The 14125-nt window shown below is 42.7% G+C and overlaps 1 protein-coding gene across 1 annotated transcript; it reads left to right on the plus strand.

The window, feature by feature from the left end:
- Positions 1-3176: 3176 nt before the first annotated feature.
- LOC118514702 (cytochrome P450 4d1-like) lies at positions 3177-5612 on the plus strand. The gene is made up of 4 exons (XM_036061767.1): positions 3177-3671; positions 3738-4121; positions 4185-4799; positions 4868-5612. Exons 1-4 carry the CDS (start codon positions 3509-3511, stop codon positions 5206-5208), a joined length of 1503 nt encoding a protein of 500 aa, XP_035917660.1. The 5' UTR covers positions 3177-3508; the 3' UTR covers positions 5209-5612.
- The last annotated feature ends 8513 nt before the right edge of the window (positions 5613-14125 follow it).

Genomic DNA, 14125 nt, shown 5'->3' on the forward strand with positions numbered 1-14125 from the left:
GAAGCTGGTACAATTGCTTTATTCGCTTCACGTTCGCATATTTCAGGATAAATTCTAGACTTTAATTTCTGCTCAAAACACTGCACTAATTTTCTTCCCAAAGCACTCCATTTCCATAAACCTGCTCAGCTCGACGTCAGGATCGATGGCGCATACTCCCATCGACAAACGGGCGGAGAGAAAGCCAATCTTTTTTTCCCCTTCACGAAAGCAATTAAAGCTCCTGTCGCAGTGCTTCCTGTCACGGAAAGCTTTTTCCCCGGTGCCGTATAATCAAATAGGATCTAATTTCGCAAACGTTATTTCACTCACATTAGTTGTGTGATCAATGTGGCGAGGATAGTAATTAAGAGAAAGTTTCTCCCTCTCTCTCTCTCTTATTTTTGCCAATAGCTTCCGTTTTTCCGCTACGCTTTTCTTATTGGCACAGCTGCTACACGACTTGACTCGGAATTGTCTACCCTGCCTTCCCTCTGCCAGCCTTTCCCTGTCCTCTGCCCTCTCGAAGGAATCGATACCATTGGAATCGATTCCGCATCCGAGGCTAGTCATGAAAGATAAATGATGGCACTGTCGAAGAAATCGAACCCAAAAACCCTCCAACACTCACCAATAGAGATGCGACCGATTGACACTCACACACACAAACACATACGGATTGCTTACAGATTCAACATTTAGCCTCAGCCCTTTTTTTCTCTCGCTTTGTCCTCGCTGGGTTGTGAGTCATGTCATCAAGATTGATCTCGATTGAAATTAGATTACCGGAAAGAATGTGATTACGATAATAGGTCCACTCTATTGTGCTCTTTCTTATCGTGTGCGTGTGTGTGTGCTGGTGTTTTTATTGGGTCCGAGCCGAGATTGGAGCATGTTTATTCTCGCACCCCGGCCAACATGGAGACATGTTGTTTTGTTTTCCCTTCGAAGTATGATTGGATTAATGTGGACGGTAGTGTTTGAGTAAGCATTCAGTCGTTAGGAAAACGAAGAAGCACAATACGGGATGGTGGACATTGAGTTCTTGTACTGAAATAAGAATGCTTAGAGTCTGGTGTAGCGTTACGATTATGTTTACCTATTCAACTAAACATCTTAAATTACAAGAAATTCAAATTGCATATCTTCAGACGCAAACTTTTTGCTATTAGGCCTATTTGTTTTCATAAGGTTTCACTAACACCATTTTAGTGTGTATTTCATTCTTTCTTCAATGCAACTTTCATCATGCGATTCGCCTAAATGTATGCAATTTACTTATCTAATCCAACTTTTTTCCTTTTTGTGGGTTGTTCATTGTTTTTAATAAATTATAAATTATTTTTACCCTTTAAAACCGGTTTTCCAGCTTTTTCTATTCTCTATTGCAAGCTACAAACATTACCCTGCAGAAAAATTCTGCTCTACTTTATTCCTTCCAGAGCCATCATCACACACATTAGCGCTTAGTGGACATCTGTTTAGTAGTGTGCTATAAAACACTTCCTTCCAGCCTCTAGCGCGACAATTCTATTCTACTCACCATCCTTAACGGCTATTGCTACCATTAGCAATGTAGAACATAACGTGCCCTGTCCCCATCCCTGTCTGTCACATGCCGACAGTCGAAAGCTATAAAATTAAAATAGATTCCTCCACCTTATCTTTAGCCTTTATTTATGCTTTCAGCAGCACAATTAAAAGGCACCGGTCTCTCGGCATCGGTCGCCACAGCTAATCCCACAGCAGCTCAGATTTACGCTACACGCGCACCGACTTCCGGTTTCGCTCGGATTCGCCAGCGAATCATCCCTACGTTCACGACGAGCAGGCGACAGTTGGGAAAAATCCCATCTTCTCGCACGTCGGTGGCGAAAGCTAAAACAACACGGCGACGTTCCCATTCACAGCGTAATGAAACGTTTAACCATTTCCGATACATACCGCCCGATAAAGATGGGACCTGTGTTTGGTTAGGTGAATGGGGCTGAAGATGCTTTTATTGCGTGGACAATCCTCGCCCTGCTCGTGTCCCCTTGTTAAACATTGACTGAAGCGCTGCCCCGGAGTGCTGCCGGAGTGCCGTGAATTAAAAGTGTTTCTAAGGTAATTCTACGGAAATGACTGTGGTAAACAACGGCGTAAACCGATCTTCCACTCGGTTCGGGTGTACACATGCGAATTACGACGCACGCCGCCAAACAAGACCATTCCAGTCAACGTGCAGAGAAGTGTTTTGTGTCACCGGCGAGGCGTTTACTGAATGGTACAGAAATAAAATCCTAACGAAATCACATTAAAAACAAGCATCGTTAAGTTGCTGAGCTGTTGTTGCGTTTTTATTTTCTTGTTGGCCATTTTTTGCTCCTGCCAAGTCCCACTCATCCTCTTTTAGGCAGCATGTTACACGATGCTACGTTGTCTAAATCTGGACAGTTTTGCAACATCATTCCGTGCCCGGTACGAATGGGTGAACCGAGTACCGGACAGATCCTATCGTTATCTCGAGTGGTCCACGAGCCGTCCCTTCAAGTCGTCCGATTTGAGGATGTCCAAAGGACTAAATCGTAAGCTTCGCCGCAACGCCCAAAAGTAGCAGATACCGCCTTATAGCGACGATTTTTTGCTTTGTTTTGCGAGTCCTGGAGTCCGATGTTTCGATGGTTTTTGCGAAAGACAAAAAGGATTACGTTAGGATTTGGTTTGTCACGTTCCGGTCACAGTCGGCAAATCTCGATCTCGCTCGAGCTCGGGGGTCAAAGTGCTCGCGCCAGATTCCAATCAAAAGCAGGTCGTCCATGCCATTGGTAGGTCGAGCACCGGAACGATTTCTTATCCCGGTATGGTTTTGTTTGCGTTAACGACAAGGGATAAGAGGTTTTCTGATGTTCGAGTTTTTGTTTTTTGTTAGAACAAGAAACTCACGTAACAGCCCTTTACAGCTCTTTTTATTCGAAACGTTTCATAATACAGCTGTTTGGAGGTCATTGCTAATAATATCTTTATTTTCGGGTCATGTCAAAACTGTCACATTGAGGATTTCCTATTGATAAACTTAATCGTAAACATACTTTTAAAAAATCTTTATTTTCTTATAAGCGATTTGACATTAGCCTAGCGCTTTCCCTGAAACAATCTGTCACTTTGACGTTTGACCTCGAACCTCCATTGAAGTGATATAAAATGCTCGCCTCACCTTCAAACTTCCTGTGACTCATTGCAAGATTTAAATAGAAATTACTAATGGGATCACCTGAGTGCAATATTGCAAATTCATGGCTAAATCTACTGTCTGTATCCAAAAAATCATCCATTGCAAGACATCTTTTTTGCTTATCGTGACATTTACTTTCCTACCTTGCAACAGACAGCAGACGGCCATACCTTCACAGTATTTTTATGATAAGGAATGAACTAATCCAACAGGCACGATAAGGCGTACGGTGTATAAATATCAAACGCGACCTGCCCCTAGCACTAGTGGCGGATAAAACGTTCGATAAGCGAGAGTTCAGTCTTCGGCAGCAAGATGTTTGTTCTGGTGGCGATTGTTGTGGTGTATCTTTCTTACTTGCTGCTTAGCTACCATCGAAAGCGGCAAGAAGTGCTTAAGGTGTTGCAGTACTTTAAGGGACCACAGCCGGAATATTTTCTAGGTTGCACCTCTATGTTTAAGGACAAATCCATGCCAGGTAGGTTGTGTTTCTTTGGGGATACATGGAGAACAATTTGAAGATCTTATCTTTGTTTCTCGTTAGAAATATTTGACATCATTAACGATTGCCATCGTGTGTACGGCAAGGATGTGTGCTTCATCGGAGCATTCAACGAGATGGAGCTGCAAATCTCTTCTGCTCGAAATATAGAGAAGATACTGCTGACGAAAACTACGAAAAAGTCCTACCAGTACGACTTTCTCGAACCTTGGCTCGGTACCGGGCTGCTTCTGTCCTTCGGTGAGAAGTGGTTCCAACGGCGAAAGATCATCACCCCTTCGTTCCACTTTAAAATTCTCGACCAATTTATGGATGTGTTCAACAAGGAGGCGGACACACTCGTCACCAAGCTCGAACGACACGTAAACCAGAAAGAGTTCAATATCTACGATTACATCACGCTCTACGCGCTGGATAGCATTTGTGGTTGGTACCTGCCGACCGATTCCATCGCTTTTCAGTGACTAACCCTTATCTAACTCCTTTCAGCAACGTCGATGGGCGTTCACATTAACGCTCAGGAAGATCCTAACAACGAGTACGCGCGGGGCGTGAAGAAGGTGTCCGAGTACGTTTTTCGACGCATCTTTAGCGTACTGAGCCAGTTCCCTGCCCTGTTTGTGCTGTACTCCTATGCACGGGATCAGGGTAGAGTTATCAAGCAGTTGCATGATTTCACCAACTCCGTGATTGATACGCGAAGAAAGCAGTTGGCTCAGGAGAGCAAAGTGCACAAGGTGGAGGATGATTTCTCAAAGCATCGCGATACGTTCCTCGATCAGTTGTTGAAGGTGAAGATCGATGGACGCCCGCTCAGTACGGCCGACATTCGGGAGGAGGTTGATACGTTCATGTTCGAAGGACACGATACGACGACATCCGGGATATCGTTCATAATTCTACAGCTTGCCAAACATCAGAACATTCAACAGAGGCTGTACGAAGAGATCGTGACAGTGTTGGGCGATTCGGCTGGATCGGTATTTCTTACCAACTCTCTCCTGCATGAGCTAAAGTATCTTGACATGGTGATAAAAGAGTCATTGCGCTTTGTGCCTCCGGTCCCGTTCATTGGACGTAAACTTCTCGAGGACACGGAACTAAGTAAGACTTTCTTTGCGAATCTGGATATCGGTAGTCTTGTTGATCACGTAATGTTTCCTCCCTCCTAGATGGCACCACAATTCCCGCCGGAACAACCGTCTCGCTCAACATCTTCGCCCTTCACCGCAACCCGGAAGTGTTTCCCGAGCCGGAAAAGTTCATCCCGGAGCGTTTTTCGGACGACAATCAAATCAAACGAGCACCGTACGATTACGTTCCCTTCAGTGCTGGCTCGAGGAACTGTATCGGCCAGAAGTATGCGCTGCTGGAGATGAAAGTTACCATCATGAAGCTGCTTGCCAGCTACCGCATCCTGCCCGGCGAATCCATCGATCAAGTACGCTACAAGGCCGATCTTGTCATCCGGTCCGAGGGTGGCATACCGGTGAAGCTCGCCAAAAGAAATTAACTCGGGGCATACTTCATTAACAAACTTGTCCGCGTCGTCGTCTAATCTTGGCCGCCGTTGAAAAGAAGTCCTCACCGGGCTGACCTGATTGGCCTTTCACTAACGAGCTTTTTGCCTTCTGCTGGTGGTGGTCTGCTCTGCAGTGGGTAGCTCATCAACGTACCTTACCTGCTCGGAATATTCTAATTTAATTAATCAATCTGAAACCCCCACTATTCCCACGTCAGCACGATTGAGTGATGCCGAGCCGTGAATGATACAAGAAAAAGTTGAAAAACATAACCACAAAAACTCTCTACGCCACTTCATGTTGCGCACGTTGTACAGTAACAGCCTGCCTGGTGATGGCACAGCAATGGTTTCATAAATTAAATTTATCAACTTTTTCCTTTCGACCACAGGCACTACTTGTTTGTCTCGCTCTTTTTTGCCTCAGTCCTATATAGAGCTCGTACAACGCCAACGCGGACACTGGCGAAAGCCAACCAATATCAAACAAAACTATACCATCGTGATAGTGGTTCCGTTGGCAGTTGGATACATTTTTTCCCCCAGACCGACAGAAGCACGTTTCACTCCAATCCCTGGTAAGGCCGTACGACGGAAAGTCATCAAAAGCATGCACGGCGGGAAAAACTAGAGGCTGGAGATTTTTTTTCCACTCACTTTCTAGCTCTTTTTCCACCGATTGCTAACCACAGCTGCGGATCGGACCCGGGAAAGGATGAATGGATGGTTGATTGAATGAAAATATTGTGTATTTCCTGTGCTTCTGCGATGCGAAGTAGTTGAGACAAAGTGTGGTGGATCGCAACAACACTGAGCGCTTCAATCCTCCCATGAGTTTGGATAGAAAAAAAGCTGAAATTTCATACATCATGAAAAGGATGAAAGGAAACGAATTCAATTGATGACATTCGAGAAAACGATTCTTCAAAAAATTACACACAAAATGGAGGGAAATCCTCTAAAGCATCCAATTTTGCTGTGTGGATTGCATACATCGAGGCTATTTTATTCGTAACGCCTAAAGCTATGCAATTCAAAGAAATGCTGCTATAGGAGTTTAGTTTTTCCTGCTCTTCAAGCTGCAAACAAGCAAAGGTACAGGACGGCAAAACGAACCAACAACGCCATCCGGATGATTGATATAATTGTGATGGACAGACCAATGGCTTCCGGTGTTTATCCTTCTCCAGTAAGCTGATCAACACCCAGCAAAAGAAAGCGAACGAAACTTTCTGATTCAATTTGTTTGATTATGATTTGGACGCCCGCAAGAAAGTCGAAAGTGGATAACATAATTGTGGATTGTTTTACGTCACTTGCAGGCATCCCCACAAAGAGTCTTACTGCCTGGAGCTCTCCATTTTGTCTCGGTGAACATATGCTACGCAGAGTGTTGTTTGATGCGGTATCACAGCTTCAATGGTTACTTTACTAGAACCATATTTGAAGTACGTATCTGCGCCGTGCATTGAATATTTTATTATCCACGGCACGGCTACACGGAACTCGGCCGCTTTTAATACCTTTCCATGTTCCTCCTGAGCCGTTGTGCTTAACACTCGAACTACGCATTCTAAACCTTTTACGCTTTCCGCAGCCAACTGTCAAAGCGAAGTTTTGGAGCTGTAAAATTTATAGCAAACGTTCACGTTTTTGCATTATAAATACAGAAAGCTTAACCACAAGCAGTTCCATCTCCATTGCCAAGTCCCGAATACTCCGAAACTCCGGTTTATCTGGATGTGGTTTTTGGGGGAAGAAACATTCTCCTGTTTGCTCTACCAGCGTGTACTCTTAGCCGTAATGCAACAACATTCCACCGGGTGTAGCTTAAGGATAACGGCCAGGAGGACTGCAGCTTCACTCTCAGAATAAATCTTCCCACCGCTTGCGTGTCACGGTGATTGCGTTTGTGTGTGTCTAGAATCAGGCCACCACAACCTGGGGAAATCCCATCACCCGTCAGGTGATCCCCAGCCCCGGGTATACTATATTTGTTTATTATTTTCTCACCTGAACAGCGCCGATGCTGCTTCTTACGCTCACTGCTACGGGACGGAAGTGCAAACACGGTCGCTCAAGTGCAGTGATGAATATGCAACGGTGTAAGTCGCACTACGGTGGTTAGCTGCTGCTACTCGTGAATATTGCAGATAAGTGCAGCTGTACGGCGCTCACTCCTATGAGCTATTTGGAACAAGCGGTTTTATAGGCGAAACGAGTAAATCCTTGGCTTGTGTAGTTTGGGGCTGGAATGTTGCCCGAACGTACAAAAAAGCCTTGATTTATTGCAGCTGATGGTTGCTATTACATTGGATTTTAATTTTGGAATTCCACTTTTAAACCATGTTTTAGTAATCCTACCAAACATTGCTCCAAAAACAAATATGTTTTCTAATTGCATACTTTCAGGCGTATAAGTTTATCTTTATTTCTTTATACAAAACAGCTAATCAATGTTATAGCAATTTTTTACTTTTATAATCAACTAGCAATTAACAATTTATATCGTAAAAATAATTCAAGAATCCTGCAATGTCCTCCAATGGCATAACTTTAGGCGTTTTATTCAATCTTTCTTCTAGAGCCGTACTTCAGCTTCTGGTATATTGCAATGGATTTCAATTTAAAGATCAGCTTTCTGACATATATTTTTCTATCCTCCTGCTTAACATTCTAATTCTTCTCCTTAAAGTTGCTCTAAACAACCTACATTTTTTCCTTCCGAATTGCATACCCTTCAGGCGTGGTTCACCTTCGACAGAAGCACACAGAAAGCTGCAAAACCCACGCTACACCCGTTGAACAATCTCACTAATGGCAACACTTGCAGCTAAGTGGGTTCTATGGGATGTACTTTTCATGAGCATTATTTCGCCCACTTTCGTTCGTGCATTGTCACCTTTCACCGTATACACCGCGCGTCGCTTTCCACCCGCACTGTATCATTTGCACGCAAAACGGAAAGAATTGTAACGGAATGTGGGCCAAGATTTACCTTCTTCTCCACCACCTGCTGCCCTTCTACACAGCCCCGCACCACAACCTCGAGAGCATCCGAAGAGTGTGGGCTGTCGACTCTTTAAGTGGCACCTTTGAGATTCATAGAAGTGTAAACAACGGTCGTTAATAACAATTGTTCCCATCATGTCGCAAGAACGCTCACGCTGTCGGGTTTGCTGCACAAACCCTCACGGGGTGGAGCTCAAGAGTGAAGCCAACTTCTTCCTGCTCGATGGTGCGCATAAATGAATGCTTTTTTATGATGATGAGCCTCGTAAAAGCTACCGTGGGGCAACCGTATCTTCCCGCCCAGCCAATTGTTAGACTGTGCCTTAAAGGAAGGCAAGTGGTGTTTTTTTTTTCGTTGCTCTCACACAGTTTTATTATTATTCTGCTAAAACTTTCTACATCATCGTCCAGCAGCAATGGTACAGGACGTGTCCAGCCGGCTTTTGGCCGTTGCGCGTCTATCAGAAACAATTACGTGCCAGCAGCGAATGTACGCTTTTTATTAATATTTTCATTTCAATTTTATGCAAATAATATTTATACCAGCTCCAGTCCCTTCTCGGTGCGTCATTTTGAGAGGGGCAAGATAGGGGGCGAAAAAGCAATGGAGCATCCTGAACCCGAAATGTCCAGCAATATCCGACCGGCAAGGGATAAGTTGAGATGGCTGGGTGGAGAACGAAAAAAAAAATCCGCCCACCGATACTTACTCGTCTTCTGTCCCATGTCGGGCATTACACTTATCAAACATTATCATTCCTTTAAACACCGTAATAGCCACTTAATTTTTGCTTTTTTGCCCTTCGTTTGGGAAGACAAAAAAGAACGGCCTGTAACGTTCGCTTTACCTTCGTCAAGGTGTTTTTCTGTTGTTTTTTTTTCTAGCGCATTCGTCCCACACCAAAGGAACACATTTGCATTCGAGTGAAAATGAAAACTTTCTTTTTTTGTCTATTACGATTATTGCTCGCGCTTTTACCAGATGCGGGAAAGCTTTAGTGGAGTGGGGTTGTTAGGATCTCTATCTATACTTTATTGTGCAAGTGATTAAGAATAATAAAATTTATGCTTTAACGCTGAAAAGTTTTCTTTTTGACCTGTTTTTTTTTTGCAAAGATTTTGGCTCCTCAGGGAGTTTGTTAATTTATTTAGCCATCAAGCAGAAAGATATATTGCACTGGAATGCTAATGAAGACTTCACATTACTTTTCAGCGAAAAAGAAGTTGAATGCTTTTTTTCTCACTTAAGATTATAAAATATGTAAGGAATAATTTATAAAATTGTATGTTTACTCAAAAATGCTTAAACACACTAAATTGCCAATAAAATTGTTCATAGAGCGATCTCAAAGAAAAACATCATATTGTGTCTTGCATATTGCATAGTTTTGGGCGTTGAAAACAATTTTAAAACGATTTCAAAATTTGAGTTCGATAATATTTTTTCATGAAACTCCCGAACTATAACAAACGCATAAAAATACAATAAAAATAGTTCCCGAAAGTATTGACAGCAATGCAGAAGCTACCTGTGAATGTCATATTGCATACCTTCAGGCGTGTAGAATAATTTTTATTATATAATTTAATTGTGGCATTGAACTTAGTTCGGGATGAAAATCAAACCTTTATCAAGCATAAATCATCTTACACCGCGTCTTAATCGAACTCTTTTCTTTAATATCTTCCTACAACAAACGTCAAGCACATCTTTTTCACACGGTTTTACACCAACTTAAAATTAATAAACGATGATAAATTACTAACAAAACCGAACGAAGCCGGTTCGACGCTTAATGTTGTCTGTCCTGTCACACCCACTTTCTTTTTTCACACCCTCAAATCCTCCCCAAAGACAGTAACACCCCACTCAACAGCAAAAAAAAATCGTTTGACCATCCCCGGAGGCTAACACGGCAGCATCTGCTCCACGGAAGGTGAAAGTTCCTAAATTAATTAACAGCATCATAACACTCATCCCTGCTGTAAGCTTTTGCCAGTCCGGTGTGCAAGTGACAACACAGGCAAGGCACGGGGTAGCGTAGCACTAACGCGATGTGGGGGGATCAAAAACTTTCCTACCATCGGGGTGTGATTTACGCGAATCGCAGCTGACAGTAGTCTAGCGTAAATTGCGTATTTTATTACATTTTGATTTATTTCTACCGCTGTCTTTTATAGCGTTTAGTGTGGGGGACAACCAACCGTTTTTTTTCTTCTTCTCCCTTTCCTTTCTATTTCCCAACCCAGCAATTCCCGAAAAACTTCGAGGGAAGGATTTTACCAAGCTGCTCCGTCGACCCATATGGCGGTATGGCTGGTATAAAAACTTGCTCTCGTCGTCGCTTTATCGAGCGATTAGGACGCGTCTGAAAGTAGAGCTGCTTGTTTGGTGGGCGGAAAGCCGATGGGCTGAAAATCCTCACCCGATTTCGGGACGGAGTTTTCACGACTTATTAAGCCGGTTTAACGGAACAATCTTCTTCCCCCCTCCCCGGGGGCCACTACTTAAGCCAAGCTCAATTCTCCCCACGCTCGCAGTCTACAGCTATTGAGTGGGAGGATAATAAAACGAAACACCCTCCCACGGTACGAATCCTAACCGGAACGTAACATCCTTCCCAAAGCACCACACCGTGCAAGCCATCAAATGATTGATAAATAAAAAGTGAAAACAAAACTCGCTTTTATTACAGTTGCCCAGCATTTAGAGACCGATCCAGCCAGACGAACAAAACTCCAATACAAAACCAATAAAACACTGATTTTATACAACACTGCCAGCACTCCGGTACTGGCAGCAGTAGCAGCAGCAAGTGCTGACATTTCGGATTCGATCTCGATTGCTCCAATCGGACTATCGCTGCTGTCTTTCGCCCCATTACGATACCACCCGAAATCGAAGTGTGCAGAAGTTTTTATGGGCAGCTCCTGCTGCTGGACACGATCTCACCGGTTGTGTCTGGTAGCAGCTGCAATAAGGGCTGCAAACATCTACTTAAAACGGCACAGGAAAAAGTATTGCCAAATCCCGAGGGAACGAAAGAATGGATCATCCGGTTCGGGGGGAAACAAAATCTGTGTAAACAGCATAAAACGTTTCGGGTAAATAATGATTCGGACACGGGCGGAAAAACAGTAGACTAAACGGTTTGCCAATAAATTATTCAAATGACAACGATTCCACTGAATGAATGCTTCTGGATTATATTTCCTATGTATTAAAGGCAGATTTTAAAAAAGTATAAAACTACTACCATTTAAGAAGAGCAGCAAAGAATAATGATGTTTGTTACGTGATCCTTATCATCACGGGTAACACTCCAATTTTAAACGATAATCTCATAGACTTTGTATGAACCTATACGCCTAAAAGTATGCAACCAACAATATTAGTATTCTTTCTTTTAGGTTATGAGGTATTCTGACATTGCTTGAATGTTTTCCTATCCAGGTGCTTTGAAGGGGCTCTATGCCAGTAAAATTGCAGTTAAGAAATTCTATTGCATACATCTAGGAGTTAAATCATCACATAATAAAAAAATATATATTTTAACATAAACGCAACACAGTGCATGCAAATTTTTCCTCTCTGAAGTAGAAAATAAACATTATCTTCACCATCTCTGCCTTCCCTTGGATGTTTAATGTGAAGCTCATAGCCATGGAATTTCAATTTACATTCCTGACAATAAGCCACGCAATGACGTTTTAGGTGGACTTCGTGGTGCACCATATCCAACAAAACAACCCAAACATATGTGCCATTTTTTACGTCAAAATAAAGCAACAAAAACCCTGAAACGCATAGCATAAATTCTTCACCGAAACCGAAACAAAACCCCGCTGCAGGACATTAATAGCGACCGAACAGGTGAAAGCTACACGCTGTATCCATTTCCTTATGCTTTCACAATTTTCTCGCCAAACTATCCATCATCTTTAATGAATGGTTTGCGTGTGTGACGATGCATCCTCCACGCTACTAGCCATGCACAACGAGCATGTTTTGGCCTAAGAACAGAACCAAAAAAAATCTAAACACAAAATTAGAAACCATGCAAATGCAGCTGTGGTTGTAGGTTTTACCTCCGGTCATGCATCATTGTGCTCGAGCACACGCAGAAAAAAGACGGAAGCAAAACAGAGAAACAAACTCACCCAAGATTTATGCAGCCAACTACTGGGCTAGGGCCGTTCGTTTAGACGATTGCATGTTGGTTCGTCGCCTTGCGGTGGCAATTGGAGGCACGCTCGCAGGCATCAATCATTTGTGCAAACTGACCCCTAGCTGTGTTTCGACATCGAGACCACACGAAACACGACATGCTGGTTGCATTCATTAGGATCGATAAAAATCGGAAAACGCTTTTTCCTTGCTCACCCAGCACGAAAACAAATGGCCGTTCTTCACCGTTGCATGCGAGATTTTCTTCGCCGTGACTAGTTTCGGTCGCCCGGGAAGCGTAAGTTACGAGTTGCCATTTGCTGGAATAGCTAAGCGATGTCATATGGCAGTTCATTACAGCATTAAGAGAAGCGGAGCGTGAGAACATTTCCTTTCCTTTGCTTGAAACCCAACTGCGGTCAATGAACGATTTTTTTCCTCTCTCTTTTTTTCACCTAACCACAAACGAAGTGAAAGATGATCGTCACCCTGAGGCCCCACTTAGTGCACGTAATTAGGCTAATGATTCGAGCTCCCCGGCCAAACGTTGATTTTGGACTAAATGCCGAATGCTGCAGACATTACACTTCCGCAAGCAATTGACGAGAAAGGTTTCTCATGCTCGGCACCGCAAGCATACATTTTCGCAGTCGTACGGAATGCGGAATGCACGGCAATACTTTTCATTGATTTCAGTTGACCGCTTTATTGCGTTCGAATCGTGCCCATGCTTTACATTCGCACTCAGCCATAAAACAGAAAGGATCAAGCAAAGGAACGTAAACAGTTTTAATGCCAGGTTTATTACCCTGCTGTATTTTTCTGCTTTGGTTTGTTACAAGCATTAATTTTAAAAGATTTTATTAATTTATGGTGCATGATGAATAAAATTTTCCGGGTAAGCGCCTAAATGTAGGCAATTTTAAAAAGGAACAGCGTGGCACCTGAGTATGAAACAGAGATTTTTCATTGCGTATTGCATACTTTTAGGCGAAGATTTCGATGAAGTCTTGTTTGTTAGGATTACTGTATTATTGAGGTTCATGATGGTTTCAACTATTTATTCACGAGCGTTGAAGATCATCATCATATCATGTCTTTCTAAACATACGGGATCCAAAATATTTCTGAGATTGTTCCTCTCGAACATGGCTAAAAGAAATTATCAGAGGCATAAGTGAGTACAGTAGGCAGATCATAAAGGTTCTAAACGGTCCCAGCTTCGCCCGTCACATCAGGCTCCTTGAGTGAAAACATTTTTATTTGGAGGTTTATTATCCAAGGTTTTTTGCACAAATTATGGTCAAGTTTCAGGTGGTCTAGACATATTTTTTTTTTTATTCACAAAGAACGGCCTGGCCGTATTGCTAGGTCTAGACATTTATTAGAAGAGGAAAACGTATTTGAATTTCTAAGCTCCAACAAGCATGCAATCATATGATTCTTACAGGCTTTACAGGATTATTTCTCATACTTCCCAGAAGATTTGAATGACAACCGACGTCTAGAAGATCAAGAAGTGAAAGACAATTGCATACCTTTAGGCGCTTGCAATGTAGATAGCCAATTTTTAATTTCACAGTGGATTTTAGGACTTTAACATAGAAAAGGAATTAATTGTTCATAAGACTACTCATAAATTCAAAGAGAAATTGAAAAAAAAAAACTCTTTTTGTAATGTTTTACGAAAATTAAATTTTTTTTTGGAAAATTCGTCCAAACCATCCA

This window comes from Anopheles stephensi, chromosome 3, assembly GCF_013141755.1.
Source record: "Anopheles stephensi strain Indian chromosome 3, UCI_ANSTEP_V1.0, whole genome shotgun sequence".
NCBI classification, from domain to species: Eukaryota; Metazoa; Arthropoda; class Insecta; order Diptera; family Culicidae; genus Anopheles; species Anopheles stephensi.